Source organism: Zalophus californianus, chromosome 7 (assembly GCF_009762305.2).
Source record: "Zalophus californianus isolate mZalCal1 chromosome 7, mZalCal1.pri.v2, whole genome shotgun sequence".
In the NCBI taxonomy this organism is placed as follows: domain Eukaryota; kingdom Metazoa; phylum Chordata; class Mammalia; order Carnivora; family Otariidae; genus Zalophus; species Zalophus californianus.
The window spans coordinates 125471057-125487207 of NC_045601.1; the positions used below are offsets into that span (position 1 = coordinate 125471057).

The 16151-nt window shown below is 45.8% G+C and overlaps 1 protein-coding gene across 14 annotated transcripts in view; it reads left to right on the plus strand.

The window, feature by feature from the left end:
• FARS2 (phenylalanyl-tRNA synthetase 2, mitochondrial) overlaps positions 1-15711 on the plus strand; it is a 537883-nt gene extending 522172 nt beyond the window's left edge. For all 14 annotated transcript variants that reach the window (XM_027601919.1, XM_027601925.2, XM_035728493.1 and 11 more), the window contains one exon: positions 15424-15711. In XM_027601919.1, coding sequence (XP_027457720.1) covers positions 15424-15562 — 139 coding nt within the window. In that variant the 3' untranslated portion in view covers positions 15563-15711. The remainder of the gene's footprint in view (positions 1-15423) is intronic.
• The last annotated feature ends 440 nt before the right edge of the window (positions 15712-16151 follow it).

The following is a 16151-nucleotide window of genomic DNA, read 5'->3' on the forward strand; positions in this document are numbered from 1 at the left end:
GGAGGAGAGCCAAGAGTAGCCAATGAAGTGACTTCAGCCAATACACTTGGACTTCCCGTCTCTTGCTTATTAGGCAAATGGCATCTTCCAGCCCAGGGATCAGGTGCTCCTGTCCTGGACGCTTGATGGTGGATGAATAAAAAAATGTAGCAGTTCCCAGCATGCAACTGACACCTTTTTCCTATTAAGCAAAGCAAGCTTAAGAATGATCCATTATGTGAACTGCCTTCAATTCTGTCTTCCCCAGCATTCATTCCAGTGAGAAATCCTTTAAAAGGGAGTCAGTAAATCTAATTCCAGTCATGGATCCTTCTGAAGATTCTAAAGTGGAGTATTTCCCTTCATGCCCACTCCAGATTACAAAGCAGATGAATAAATGCTTCTCCCTTGCCTGTTTCTGGCTCGAGGGGTGAGCCTGGTGGAAGCCTGTGGTGGCGTGCAGCACCTCCCCACCCTGGACTGCACTCAGGAAGACAGTTCACAGCCCAGGACCCCCACTCCCAGCACCCTTGTTCGATGGCCCCCCCCACGGGGGCCTTAGACATGCCACACACAGTTACTGCTCATCTGTGGTAAGCCATTAACATCACAGGGAAGAACTCTCTCTTGAATTTCTTCCATTTAAAAATTATTTCTCCCACCCCGGATTGTGCCCCAGTGCCCTAACAAACGTTTCTTTTCTGTGGCATAATGGTAAATTCCTCCCACTTATCACCCTATCAGTTCTGGAGGATAAAAAAATAGTCCTTCACCAGGTCTGCCCTGGCTCCTCTTTGCAGGGTTTCCCCAAATCCATCGTGTGCCCAGTGGTGGTTTTGTGAAGGGCCAGGCTCATTTAATCTTTCTGTTGTGATGTGCAAAGATCCCGGAAAAGGAAAGATCAGTGATTTATATGAAACACTTGAGCTTCTTCTCTCCATCCTCCTCCTCCAAGAAGATGTCATAACCAGTCCATCAGGGCTCTGAGCTCTGTGTGTGTTCTCTCCCCTGTCCCCATCAGAGATCTGTGTCAAGTTAGAGCTAAATCAGGGGACACATTTAATTAGAAGACAAATGGCAAAATAGGGTTATGGTAGATGCTTTCTAACTGTGGTCTGTTAGAGTTTAATTATGCATCGTAAATTGTGAAAGCCAATCCACTGAGTGTCTTTGCGTGCTCCTGTTCTTTTTAATCACAAAGAAAATGTTCTCAGCTGCTGACAGGATGGGACTCGGCGTCTGGGCAGAGCAACTTGATCTTACCCGATGGTGACTCAGCAACTTGCCAAATCCAATTAGCAGTTTTGTAGCTACTTACTCAAAAGGACCGTAGTAAAGCCTGACTTCAGACATCTCAAACCGCCAGATCTCCCAGCCAACGATCTGCTTGTTTGTAATCAATCATCATGGCCAGGGTGCAATAGAACAGGTACTGGGTGGCATGGTGAGTTAGAAACGTGCTTCCTCCTGGGTCCCAGCTCTTCATCCAGCCTTACCTTTGATGGAGACATAAGCACTTGGAGACTCAGAGTGAAGAGGCCAGAAATCCTAGTGACCATCTAGTGCATACGAAGGAGTGGAGGCCCAGAGATGTTAGGTGCTTGCTCAGGATAACCTGGGTGGTTAGGGGAAAGGCTAACATCATGGGAACCCAAACTTGTTGATACCCCACATGCTGCTGTTTCCCGGGGCCCCACCCCCACTTCTCTCACCCAGAGCCCCATCTTAGGAAAGGGGTAGCAATGTGTCCCGGAGAGGTCCTGCAGACTCTGCCCCCACTAGCAGAGCAGGTGAGGTGGGCAAGTCACCCACCCCTCTGGCTCTCTGTTCCTCTATTATTGCCATGGGAGTAAAGCTATTTAAGACAGTTTTGAGAAGTATGTAAGATGGTATACTCAGAGTATATTATAAAAGTACTTAGTACTTTTTAAACAGAAGTGCCCAAAACAAAGTAACAATTCAGCCCCCAGAATTCCCTTCCCTCTTGATTTGGGGGCATTGAGACAGAGGGAGGGTAAGAGAGAAGTGAGAGGGCAAGTACATGTGTTGCATGGAAACATTGTGAATCCAAGTCACTTCTGCAAGCCCTGAAAAAAGCAGGTGGCCAGAGGGGGCTCTTCTTTGAACGTTAGTTTATTTGGTTGGTAACAAAGAGAAAGGGTGCCCCGTCTGGCATTTTTGCTGGAAGGCCCAGAATTTATACCTCTCCCTCTATTCCGGCTGTAGAGTTCTACCCAGTGTCTGCCAACAGGACATTAGGTCCCTCTGCACCTTTTCTCCCTGGACACTTGTCTGTGCTTTGGGAGTTGCTGTTTTTGCCATTGGCCCAGACTTATATGTAGACCTAGAGACTAAGGGACATGAGCGTCTTCTAATGAATTCTAAAAATGACTGGCTGTGGCACAGGGCTATCAGTCATCCAGGCATTTCTTATGCCTCCCCTCCTGTACCCATGTTAACATGCTTATAAATTCCATGGCTTTGTCCTGTCCATTGAAAAGAGAACAGCAGATCTGTCTCCTCTCTCTGCTCTATGTTGATTTTTCCCGTGGCCAGAGGTAACTGCAGAACCTGGTTTTCAAAAACAAAACCAACCAGGCTAGAGCTTCCAAATCAAGAGCAGTCCACACAGTGTTTCAGAGAGAGACTCGCCAGCCACTTCCCTATAGTCTTAATGAAAACCAGGAGTCCAGATTCACCCAGCACCATGGTGATGCTAACGAGAAGCTACTCAGATGTCATGCAGTCAGAGGGGCTCAAAGGCCAGGAACAGTGTGATGGTGAGTGTATAGATAGTACTTAGCACCTGGGGCCCAATAAATTTCTGTTAATCTTAATGCTCTTTTTTATTTTTCTCTTCTTCGGTAAATCTGGGGACACATAACTTTTTTATTAATCTAAGTAAATGTGTGTACTGCTCACCAAACAAGTTAATTAGCAAAGGTTATGATGCTAATACTAATTATAGTAACTGGTATCTTTTATCAAGCATTTTTTTGTGTCAGGCACTGTGTTAGAATTTTCACAAGACGTAGTGTTAGCCCCATGTAAAAGTGTTAAAAATTAGGCTTACAGAGATCCAGCAACTTTCCAGAAAGAAATCGCACCTAGTACGTGCTGCGGGCAGCACTCACATCACACTGTTCCTGGCTTATATATACTCTGGAAGTATATAGCAGTAGGGTCTTTATTTTGTTCTGCCATCATTCTGGAACCTTCCTAACTCACTGCTATCTTATTCTGAGCTAATTGTCATACATGAAAGAGACAGACATACTCTTTGGTCAACTGTTCTGGCAATCTGTCCAAAACACACACTGCCCAACTGGGCAACTCATTCCTTTGCCCAGCCAAAAAAAAAAAAAAAAAAAAAATCAGCATGAAATAATGAAATATGAAATGAGCGAACCTAAAGATGTTAGACCACACTAGTAGTTTCTTCAAGGCGTGACAATGTGTCACATTGCCCCGTGAGTCCAATTGAGGTGTCTTGATATTTTGCCTTTGAAAGTAACCCATGGGCACTCTTATCAAACCTTGCCTAATTATTCATAAAGGACAGATTCAGCTTCAGAAGAGTATGTAAGAAATGTAAGCTTGATATCTTTATATTTTTGAAGTAAGAAAATACTTGTTTTCACTGAGTTTGAAAATGGATAACTGTAATTCAATAATATTTTGAAATGGTTTACTGACTCTGACTTACTTTATTCGTACTTTCTTCAAAGTTGCTGACAATGCTTTGCTCACATGACTTCAGTTTTTTCCTAACTGAAGGACTAGTTAGGAACAAATAGCACTGCTTCCGTTTTATTGAGACCTGGAGAGGTCACTGGATTTATCCAAGTAGCAAAGATATCTAGACCACCAAAAAAGCTATGTTGAACCGGCCCACCTCCCTTGCCTGAAGCAAAATTGCTTTTTCATGGAAGTACATTTTAGGGCTCTCCCCTCAAGTTTCATCAAAGGAATAGCCTTAGGAAACTCACTACTGCCTTGAAATAGTGATAGGCTTGAGACATTGGCCACTAAATAGCAGCCAGCATCCCCAGCCCAGGATTAAAAGCATAGCTTTGGAGGGCGCCTGGGTGGCTCAGCTGGTTAAGCGCCTGCCTTCGGCTCAGGTCATGATCCTGGAGTCCTGGAATCGAGTCCCGCATCGGGCTCCCTGCTCAGCAGGGAGTCTGCTTCTCCCTCTGACCCTCTTCCCTCTCATGCTCTCTCTATCTCTCATTCTCTCTCTCTCAAATAAATAAATTTAAAAAAAAAAGCATAGCTTTGGAGATATTTGGACACTTCGATTGTAATCCTGTGTCTTAACCTACTGTTTGAGAGAGCTGGGCAAGTCACTTTTAACCTCTCTGAGCTATAGTTTTCTCACCTGCAAAATAGGGGAAATAATTCCCATTATGGTGGGACTGTGATAAGAATTAAATGGGATAATTCATGTAGACCAACTAAGTGACCCATAAAACATAGCCATTATTAATCAGAAGTTCCTTGTGGGAAGCCCCACCTGAGAAATCTCTTTCAGAATGTTATGTTGAGGTAAGTTTTGCTTCCCTAAAGAATTATGGTCTTCTCTCCTCTCAGGCAGTACAAACCATGGAATTGATAAGGCTTTCTTTTCATTTTGTTTGCCAGTTCTGAAGCAAGTTTATTATCTCCACTAGTTCAAAAGCAGCCTGCAGATCTGGGTTCTGTGCTCTCCATGTTTGGACTTTGTCTTCATCAAATCTCATATTCTCCCTTATTCTGGCTTTGTTTGTTTTCTTTTTCTCCCCCATATTTTCTATTTATGATGAGGATACAATGAAACATGAAAGTGCCTAGCACTGAGTTACATAGTAGATCATTCTTCCCTTTAAAATGTTTTTTTCTTGGGGCAACCGGGTGGCTCAGTCGTTAAGCGCCCAACTCTTGATTTCAGCCCAGGTCGTGATCTCAGTGCCTGTGAGATTGAGCCCTGTGTTCGGCTCTGTGCTGAGCAGGGAACCTGCTTAGGATTCTCTCTCTCCTCTCTCTCTGTCCCTCCACCCCCATCCCTGCTTTCTCTCTCTAAAAATAAATAAATAAAAAAATAAAATAAAATAAAATAAATAAAATAAAATAAAATGAAATGAAATGAAATGAAATGAAATAAAATAATAAATAAAATAAAATAATAAAATAAAATAAAATATTAATAAAATAAAATGGTTTTTTCTTTCTTCTTTCACCCTTTCTTTCTTTATACTTCCACACTTTCTCTGCTAAGTAATATTTACTAATAAATTTATTCTTTCCCTGTTTTGTGATAAAGTCCTAGTCATATCTCTAAAAGCATCGTATAATTTAATTGGTAAATAATAATCATCACTGTGATATTCCTGGTTAAAAGTAGTTAATGGTGGAGCACCTGGGTGGCTCAGTCAGTTGAGCATCTGACTGTTGGTTTCGGCTCAGTCTTGATCTCAGGGTTGTGCGATTGAGCTCCGCATCGGGCTGGGCTCCACACTCAGTGCAGAGTCAGTTTGAGATTCTCTCTGTCCCTCTCCCTCTGCCCCTCCCCCCCACTCGTGCAGTGTCTCTCTTTCTTTCTCTCTCTCTCAAATAAATAAATAAATCTTAAAAATAAAGTTAATGGTGCCTGCAGCAGACATTAACAGGCTGAACAGAGAGTGCCTACAACAAAAGGATGAGCATACTTGAATGAAAAGGAAGCGAGTCCCCACATATTCTAGCTGTGGCCTTCACTAAGTCACTGCTTCTCTCTGGGCCTGGGCCTGGTTCTGCAGAAGGTAGTGACAGTGTCCACCTCTCAGGATGGCCATGTGGGTCTCACGCAGTAAGACCATGTGGGTCCAAGGCTCTGGAAGCTGCATCACTTTATAATTGTTAATTTTTCTTATTGTTGCTACTTTTCTTAGTAACAAAGTATCTTCAGTTTTACAAAGACTGTCTGATGGCAAAGCCCAGAGCTTTCTTTAATTTTATCAATATTTGGAATTTAAACGTAGTTTTTATATAGGTCTTACAGGTTCTAGGATACGTATCTGTCGGTGTGGTTTCCTCTTGTTAGCTCTTCAGGGGAATAGATAGTCTGGGACGGTCATGTCCTCCTCTAGATGGTAAAAATAAATCCCTGGGGAATGCCCATAACTGTGGTGTGACTATAAAGTAGTACACAAATATTCCGGCAACTTCTGAGTTACTCACTGACACTTGCACAGGGCACCTTCTCTGACCTACCCCTTTAAGTTAATTGGCCCTTTATGTAGCCTCATGGCTCCATGTACCTCTTCTTCAAGCCCAATATGGTAGTTGCAGTTTATATTTCTTTGTAATTCTTTGATTAATGCCTATATCTCTGTGAGCTTCATGAGGTCAGGTCTGTTCTGTTTTGTTTTATTCCACCATTAGGTCCTTAATACCTGGCAAAATACATGACGTGTATTGGATATTCACTTCATCTGTTGGATGCATGGATGAATGGATGGATGGATGGACAGACGCATAGACGGACATTTAATCTCAGAGACAGTGATGTTCAGCATTATATGTGCTGCCTCCAACTCTGCCTGCCAGTAGTCCTGGGAGTCCCCCACCAGGGCTGTCGTGGGGCAGAATCTGGGACCAATGAGGAGAAACATAGGAAGCACTAGTCAGCTCAGTGTAAAGGGAATCTCCCTCTCAGACTGCAGCAGGGAAATGGGCAGCCCCAGAAGTAATCCAACATAAGGCTTTGTAGAAAGAGCTCAAGCATGGTCCAGAAAATCTTTACGGTCCCATGTCTTGGATTCTGTAATTCCATAAAATACGTTTCTTGTATGATGAATCCTTAACCAAGATATCACTGCTGTATCCCAGCCTAGAATACTATGGATAGAAGAAGCTCATCCTAACAGCCAAGTCTCTGTTTTGTCACTCTCTCCCTCAACCTCCCACTCACTATTTGTCAAGACATCGTACTATTAATTAGACCCAGAGAGTCCCTCCTCGAAAACATTTGTAAAATAACTGTAAGTCATTGGAAATGTATATAAGTTTCTCTTTCCTAATACTTCCTTCATAGTTAGACACTGAGTCTTTCTTAAAGTAATTAGCACATTTCATCCATTACTCACTAAAGAAATATAAGCTATACAACATAACACAGTTATGGGTAATTCTACTTACAATAATGGGATTGAGGATAGATCTATAGCATACCCTTGGTTGGGTGGCTGTTACTATCAGATCAATGATATGGTAAACCGTAATATCTGAGTAATCCTCTATTGTTTGGGGGGAGCGAGATCTGAAGTTCACTGAGGGCCAGACTCTAGAGGCAATAAAACTGCCCAGAGCAGTCATAAGATATTGTAGAGACGTGATCCTGGACTCTGTTGTTTTGGTTGATTGCTTAAAGATGCATTTTCTTTTGAGGCTTCTGAACCAGGAACATAAGGCCCTCATCTATAATCCCCACCCACCCTGCAGCCTCCTCCCCCTACCAGTTCTGTACTGTAGAAGAGTGTAGACGCAGACCAACCACTCTGAAGTACTCGCCTCTCCTCAGTCTGTCCATGCATGTCCGTGCTTCTGTCTGTGCCTTTGCAGAAATGACCCTTCCCTCGTACAGGGTCAATCACTTCCTGTACATGCTGTGACCAAAGCTGGTTTCCAGCTGTGATTGCAGCCTTCTCCCAGCAGATGATGAATCCTCCGGACAGCTCTCCACTGGACCATTTATCCCTGCAACATACACTTAGCAACTCCACGTTGAAATGGAAGAGGAAAAAGATATAATGAATGGCCTCCCGCCAGTACTTGTGTCATTTTGCCAGCTAGATGTACCCCTTGGCCTTCACCTGCAATAATCCTAATCATACTTTAAGATCTAAATCTAATCTCATCTCCCCTGTCAATCTTTCTCACTGCTAAGTCATTTACAGTCCATGTCATTCATTTAACATTAGCATGAATAGCTTTGTCCTATTGGTATCTTTTCATGTATAAATGTCTTAAGTCCCAAATAGATGGTAATCTAGACTAATCCTTCTTTTTGTATTATTTTGGGATACTTCTTCCCTCTAACACTGCCACTGAGTTGTGCACAGAAAAGCCACTCCATGAATATTTATGTATTGATCAAGCAATTCGTATTTTGTATCTCCCACAATGTCTGCCTCAGCACAGGATAAATAATTGCTGATCAATTAATTGAGTTGGAAATGTAGCACTTCACCTACCACAAATCTTCTGTTTTGTAACCTGACTTATCCACCAAAGTGTCAACACATTTGGGAAGCTGCCATGTAACAGTAGAGAGTTAAAGTTAGCTCTGTTGACTTTGGCTTGGCAGACTAAGCCAGGGAGAAAAATAAAACCTCTTCCAAATTTTCCACACAACCAAAAAGCACAGAGCTTTGGAAATCTGTGCAAAATGAGCCATTACTCCAAGTTTGTTAGAAGTGTATGAGGATGGCTTGGAAAATCATGGAATAGTTGAAGAGAATTGTTCAAATTGTTCAAATGTGGTCAAACCTTGTTATAGCTTTATGAGCAGGATATCATAAAAATTCATTTGTGTAAAATGCAGGGCAGCTTAGTAGCTAGGTTAAGGAAGTCAGAATGAGCCATTTGGGGAGGATGGAGACCAACCACGTTATACCCTTGCCAACAGTCCTGCCGCATGGATAGCAACCATTGCGGGGGTGGAGGGGGGTTGTTCCTGTCTGTTATTTGTTTTGTTTTGTTTTTAAGATTTATTTGTTTATTTGAGAGAGAGAGAATGAGAGACAGAGAGCACAAGAGGGAAGAGGGTCAGAGGGAGAAGCAGACTCCCTGCTGAGCAGGGAGCCGGATGTGGGACTCGATCCCGGGACTCCAGGATCATGACCTGAGCCGAAGGCAGTCGCTTAACCAACTGAGCCACCCAGGCGCCCTTTTATTTGTTTTTAATATATATGTGAGTTCCCAACCTCCATTTCTAGTAATAGTCAACTAGGTTATTTGGGCCAACCTCCTCAAATTTTATTTTAATAAAATATACATAAAATTGACCTTTTTCACCATTTTTAAGTGTATGGTTCTGTGGCATTAGGCACATTCACACTGTTGTGCAACCATCACCACCATCCATCTCCAGGTCTTTTTCATCTTCCCAGACCCAAACTCTCTATCCCCATTCAACACTTAACTCCTCCTTCCCCTTCCCCTTCCCCTAGTCCCTGGCAACCACCCTTCCACTTTCTGTCTCTATGAGTTTCACAACTCTAGGGACCGTATATAAGTGGAATTCTATGTTTGACCTTTTGTGTCTGGCTCATTTCACTTAATATGATGCCCTCAAGTTTCCTCCATGTTGTAGGTATCGTAGTAGGGACCCATTTTTACAAATGGGGAGTTGAAGCTCCGATAATTCATCTTAGGTCATTCAGATCTTTCCGTGAGGCCCAAAGTAGAGGCTCTATAATCCTTAGGTACATAAATAATAATACTAATTGGTAACTATAAGCCTAAACTATGCTAAACACTTAACATGTATTATTTTCATGCAGTTTCTTTTAAAAACCCTATAAGTTCATTATCCGTATCTTGGAATGAGAACCTGGATCAGAGATTAAGAACTGCTCCAAGATCCTCTAGTGGAGAACTCATGGCACTGGTTAGTCTCTATCTTGTGCCTTTCCATAAGAGATTTTATTCAGTGATTTCCCCAAAGCAATTATTTTCGTATATGCATGCACGTAGAAACCAAGAACATTGGCTCCACTCCCCAGGAGGCACGAGCGTGAACTTCTTCCTCCTGCGGAGCTTGGCATAAGACACTCATTGGGAAGTACCAGGAGAAGTTACAGGGATTGATGGGAATAAAACCCTGGGGGTGCTTTGAAACTTCCCTGAGGACCTGACAAGTGTTTGATGTGAAAAAGCTTTTCTTGCCTGCAAAATGTGTGTCTCTGAGGAGCTCTTAAGTTGCCAACACGCGAGATGACTGGGAGCTGGGCGGGGGTTGGGGAAGGCAAGTTTGAAAGCAACTCCACTCAAGCTGCACCCAGCAAGTTCCTTTTTCCTGGCTCTGACTCTCCCTCCATCAAGGCCTGGATTGGAGTTGTCTTTCCCAAGGCAGTAACTGTCAGAGGAACCATCTGGTTTGGTTTCTTGTGACTGACTCCCAGGAACAGAAATCCCTCTGGGAAGAAATCGTAACCACAGCAGCAAGCAGCAGTGAGAGGCAACTCTGATGCTGGCTAGCTAGGAACTAGGGGGAGGCCCCCGCTCCGAATGGCCTGCCAGGGACCTACCATTCTGAGAATGAGAAAGGCAAACCTCTTGGTTCTGGAGAGTATGGGGGTGGGTCGGGGGGGGAGGGTAGTTTGTGGAGAGAGGCTGAAAGGTGTCCAAAGTGTCTATTACAACTCGAGGTCTGCCTTCTACAGGAAGACTTTCTCAGTAGGCTCTCTCAAGCTGTAACCCATCCCCATTAAGCCAACTCCCTTCCCTCTTGCTTTGATCACTAATATCACTAATGCATCTTATGTCCATGCATTAGCCTGTCTGGAAATTGCCCCAGATCAGGGCCCCTGCTCTTTCATTCCATGCAGGCTCGCAAATGCTGCTGGCTGGCTGGCTCATTTCCTCCACATGTGCATTTACTCTAGAAACTCATCTGTCCTCTGCACTAACTCTTGGAATGTTAGAGCCTGAAGGAGCTTTGGGCCCATTCAGTCTGGCCCTCTCACTGAGGAGGCCACACAGACATTGCTGGGGCTTGGACTGGGAACTAGGCCTCCTGCCTCCCACGCCTGTGTGTTCACCCCAGAGATGCTCACAGGGAAGCACCAGAGGGAAGAATCACTTGCTGAAGGAGGATGTGTGGGGGGAGTGCAGCGTGGCTGATGTCACAGCCAGCACCAGCCCCATCACGGCCATGAAGGGAACGGTCCTCCGCTCAGGCTCCTCCCTGGTGGCTGCAGGACCCTGGCGGACCACTGGTCCCCGGGTGTGAGCTGGTTGGGTCGGGGTTCTCCTCACTTGCTTACCTCTGTGCAGCTCAGTGCCTGGAACATGCTATTTGTGGAAAGACTAAAGGAATCTGTGAGTAGACCAGTGATAAACGCTTGAAACTCAAATGTTCTAAATCTCTGTTAAAAATTCAAGCTCCAGCCAGTGACCTACTCGTTTTAGCCAATATCCCAATGCAATGAAATGCCAACACCAAAAGAAAGGTTTAGATTCTTTCTTCAAACTCACTGTAGTGAGATTTGCCCTCTCAAACTCAGTAATGAGTCTTCTCATTTATTTTGCCGTTGAATAGAAACCATCAAGTACATAAGAGAGAACTTTCGTTTACCTTGAAAACCACAATTGTCAATGTAGTCTCTTCTCTCCTCCGGGGAAGGTTTCTCGTCCTGAAGATTGTGCCCCTGTGAGTCTGGCGGGGGCGGGCGCTATGGCAGCTTACCACCGCCCGGGGAGGGGGGCGGAACAAGAACTGCAGCTGCACACACACACACACCCATCCCATACTCTCCGCACAGCTCTCTTATTCCCCACAGCTGCTTGGCTTCGCAGCCTGCCCTTTTAATGGCCCCTTAAGTAGGAAAGGCCTTTATTAAAAAGCATCCCTGTCCCAGAGCTTCTCACTCCGTGTCACAGTTATACCTCATGTGTGGCTTTGAGCTCTCTGTTAGTCACAGGGCTGAGCTAGAAAGGAACATGGGCTTACTCCATCTCCTCCTTGAGCAGGAGGATTACAGACATTACCCTTCTCAGTAGCTTGCAAGCCCTGTCACTTCTTAGGGGAAGTTGGGGGTGGAAGGAAGAGGCTGGAGGTAGGACAGGAAGAGAGGAAGAGCGTGCTGGAGTGCTGAGGCTTGCTCCTTAATACTTGGGCTCTGAAACCAAACTGCCTCGTCCGTGTGTGTCTGTAACGAGGTGAAAATTAACCATTTTTAAAGTGGGCGGTTCAGTGGCATTTAGTACGTTCTCAATGTTAGGCAACCATGCTACCTACCTAGTTCCAGAGCATTTCCTTCACCCCAGAAGAATACCTCATACCCACTGTTCACCTTAAAACGGCCAGTGATCTTCCCAGCAAACTGTGTTTATTTGGGAATAGCAGAGAATTACAGTCCGGAACAAGCCAGCTATGGCACAACCATAGGCAAATCCCACAAACAAAAGAGAAGAATATTATTTTATGGAGATGGAGGAGGTTGAGAGGGGTCATTTTGGACAGAAGTCCACTGGAGAGAAGCAAGAGTCGGGGTGATGACGGTTTCTCACTGGCTGAGTTTCACGGGTGGTGGATCTCTTGAAGGAGATGTGATGTACATCTTTCCCCGTGGGGGACTGTAATTGATGACTCTCCTGTTGAGACTCTTCCAGTGGGGTCTGTAACAGACACTTCTGTTGGAGTCCGTGGTTAAGCAGTTTCTACCCATACCTCCTTCCCCCACCCTCTGGAAACCACCAGTCTGCTTTCTGTCCGTATGAATTGCCCTCTTCTGGATGTTTCGTGTGGATGAAATGATGCGGTACATGATCTGTTGTGTCTGGCTTCTTTCATTCAGTCTGCTTTTGGGGTTCATCCACATTGTAGCAGGTGTCAGTATTTCATTCCTTTAATGACTGAATAATACTCCATGGTGTGGATATACCATATTTTGTTTATCCCTTCATCTCCCTGATGGCCATATCCTGTTTGGCTGTTGTAAATGGAGCTATTGTGAAAATTCTCATGTGTTTGTTTGAGCACCTGCTTTCAGTTCTTTTGGATATATGCCTAGCAGTGGAATGGCTGGGTCATAGGGTAATTCTCTGTTTAACTCTTTGAGGACCCACCAAACTGTATCCACAGTGGCTGCACCATCTACATTCCCATCAGATTGCCTGGTTTCAAATCCAGTCCTGCCACTTAGTAGCTGTTTCAACTTGGGCATGTTACTTTGTGCTCCTTGCCTCAGTTTCCTCATTTGTATAACCAGGACAGTAATGCTGTGTACTCCATGGGGTTTGGATGCTTACAGGAGTGAACGCCTGCAAAGGGCTTCGAATGATGCCCGGTGTGCAGGACTCACTACAGAAATGTTTGCTGCTCGTGTATTGAGCGACAGTGAATGTCATGGCAGATACAAGATTGAGAAGCTTTTTGACTAAAAAGGCCCACATTGGGTTGTATAAAAGAATCAAAAGAGCTCTAATTTGCATACTTGGAGCTGGGCACTGAGGGCATCCTTCCTTTGGAGGAATCCATCTTCATACCTACTCAGTGATAAGCCACAAGATCCTTCAGTTCTGTGACTCGGTGGTTCTTGTGGTGAGCCCGCTCCTCAAGGACGAGGAGCCTCATGACCAACGGCAGCACCACTTCTTCCAGTTCTCCAACAAGCAAAAGGAGGACAGGAGTGTGTCCCAGCAACTAAAAGCTCCAAAAAGAAGTCCCTAGAAAACAGTGGGCCACCTGGGCGGCTCAGTCGGTTGAGCATCTGACTCTTGATTTCAGCTCAGGTCATGATCTCAGGGTCATGGAATCGAGCCCCACATCAGGCTCCACGCTCAGCATAGAGTCTGCTTGTCACTCTCCCTCTGCTTCTCCCACGGCTCGCATGTGTGCACGCTCTCTCTCTCTCTCAAATAAATAAATTAAATCTTAAAAAAAAAAAAAGGAGTTCCTAGAAAACAAATAAAAGTAAGTCTTCTCTCTCGCACCAGTGATGGTAGGAAAAGGCAAAGCTGGTTGATTTTCAGTTGAATCTATGGAATTATCACCAAATATTCTGCCAATTTTATTTCTCTCAATTTATGAAATTAATCCATATGTTTATGATTCATTTACACCTCACTCATCGAAATGTTTTATAAAAGCTGTTTGAATTGGGGCCTTCTCTGAAGCACACAGAAACAAGATGATAAATTTTTCATTTTGGGTTGGAAATCTCAACTTGTCGAGTGGCCATATTACCAGCTCCTCAGCTAAGTAAGAGATGCCAGAGGAAACCAACGAGAAAATGTACTAACAGTTGCCACAGGGATACTCTGGCCTCACACTTGTGTGGCATTTCATAATTTGCAGAGCCCTGTCACTTTCTAAGTAGGTCTCTGCAACAGTTTGGAAAGCCTGGGGGAGTAGGCGCTGCTGTTAGCTCTTTCAACAGAGAAGGAACGGAGACCCAGGAAAGATGTGTCATGGCCCAGAGATGGAGGAGCCAGCGCTAGAACCCTGGTCTGCTGCACCTCTTAAGGGGCCTCTGTGTCCCTCTCTCGGACAGGGACTTTGGAGGGCGGGCAGAGGCGGTCCCCTGCAGTGCACGCAGCTTGACCTGGCAGTGCTCACCCCCCCACCCCCTGCACACACACACACAGGAAACCATCACACCCTTGCACCGTCTCCAGGTCACTGACAACCTGGGCCCCCCGATCGCAAGGCCACACTTGTTCTCGTAAACGTTTGCATCACCTTCAGGCATCTACAATTCCTCTGCCCTCTTCCTCCCTCCTTAACTCATTTCTCCTCCTCCAGAACCTTCCGTCTCTCAGAAACTCAGGATGTTGCAGCATCCAATTTTGATGGCATCCAGTTGAAAGAAAAGCCTGTCTTCTGTCCCGGGGGAGGCCAAGTGGGGCCTTCCAGCAGCCACGGGAGACGCAGTGCAGGAGGGCACAGTGGGCTGTACCTCTGCACTGGACAGTTTCTTAAGGACCCCAGCAGGGTGGGCCTTGCCCTTCCAGCAGCACCGTGAGGCCGTCCAGTGTATCTGCAGCACAGAGGTGCGCCGGTGGAGAGAGCGTCTTGAAGCATGTGCTCGGAGCGTCTGACCTGGGCGCTGCAGTGCTGGGGCTTGTCACATGTCTCTGTGAAGACCCAGTTCTGCAAAAGGCCCCACTACCTGGACCTTGGAAGCATGTCCATATGGCACAATTGTCTGTATGCTTTCCATGGCCTACAGGGATGCGAAGAGAGTGATACCTCTCAGCCTTCTAGCGGGCTAGAGCCCCCGGGGCCAGTCCCAGCCTTGGGACCCCAGTGTGCTTTCCACCCGTGATTGTTTTCTGTGCTGCGAGAAAGGTGGAGGCATACTGGCCTTGGTTCCTAAACCTCTCTGCTTATCAGAGTCCCCTGGGGAGCCGACAAAAAGCCCAAAAGCCCAGAACCCACATCCCACCTGCTGGACCACGATCTCCAGAGCTTGGCCCCGGGAAAATCAGATGCATAAGAAATGCCCTTGCCAGGGGACTTGAATGCCTCTGGGCCAGTGGGAAGCCGCAGTCCTGATTATTCAAGTCAGAGTTCCTCTAACACCACCTCCCACGAAGCCCGTAAGAGGCCGTTAGTGCGAGCGATGTCCCTCTACCGACTGGATCCCATCCTCAGCTCTCCACTGGGGTTGAGAAGGTCGGAGCCACCAGCACGGCCCCTGTAGGCAGTGGGCACGCCTGTCCCTCACTCACCTGCCTTTCTCTTCTGTTCTCCAGGACGCAGAAGACCAGCCACTGCTACCGCATCACCTACCGCCACATGGAGCGAACCCTGTCCCAGAGAGAGGTCGGGCGCGTGCATCAGGCCGTGCAGGAGGCCGTGGTGCAGCTGCTGGGTGTGGAGGGCAGGTTTTGATGCCACTGCCTGGACCAGGCTGCAGCCTCTCGGGGCTCCAAGGATTTGCGAGAGAGAAAAGGATATTTTGTGGAGACTGGGGCATCCGTCATGTTGTGATAAATGGGTCAGTGTTAGGACTTTCAGAAAATAAAGGATCGCTCTTGAGAAACTGTTGACATAGCATTTGTCTTTTATTTGGGGAAATGGGGGGGGAAGCAATAATATAAGAGTTCCCTCTTCCTTTAAGAAATGCTTTGCCCGTTGGCGCTTAGTGTGGTTAATTGGTCCCTGGGTTCCATTAAACTATAAACACCAGGCGTGTTTCTTGCCCAACAGGCTCTTCCACCCTTGTAATGAGTGAAGCCACACAAAGGGACCTCAGAAACTCCAGACACCAGAAGATTGTTCAAATCCGCTTCCATGCTTGCTTTCTTCTCTTCATTTTCTGCTTTGCAAAGGGCAGGCTTCAAACAGGGCACTAATGAAATGCCAGCCCCCCCCCCCCCCCGCCTTAAAAGTGAAGACAGTCACATGTCTGAGTGGGGCAGGGTATCTCCTGCTTTTCATAAACCCATGGCTTGGAGCCAGGCCTCTGGCCCCAAGGCTT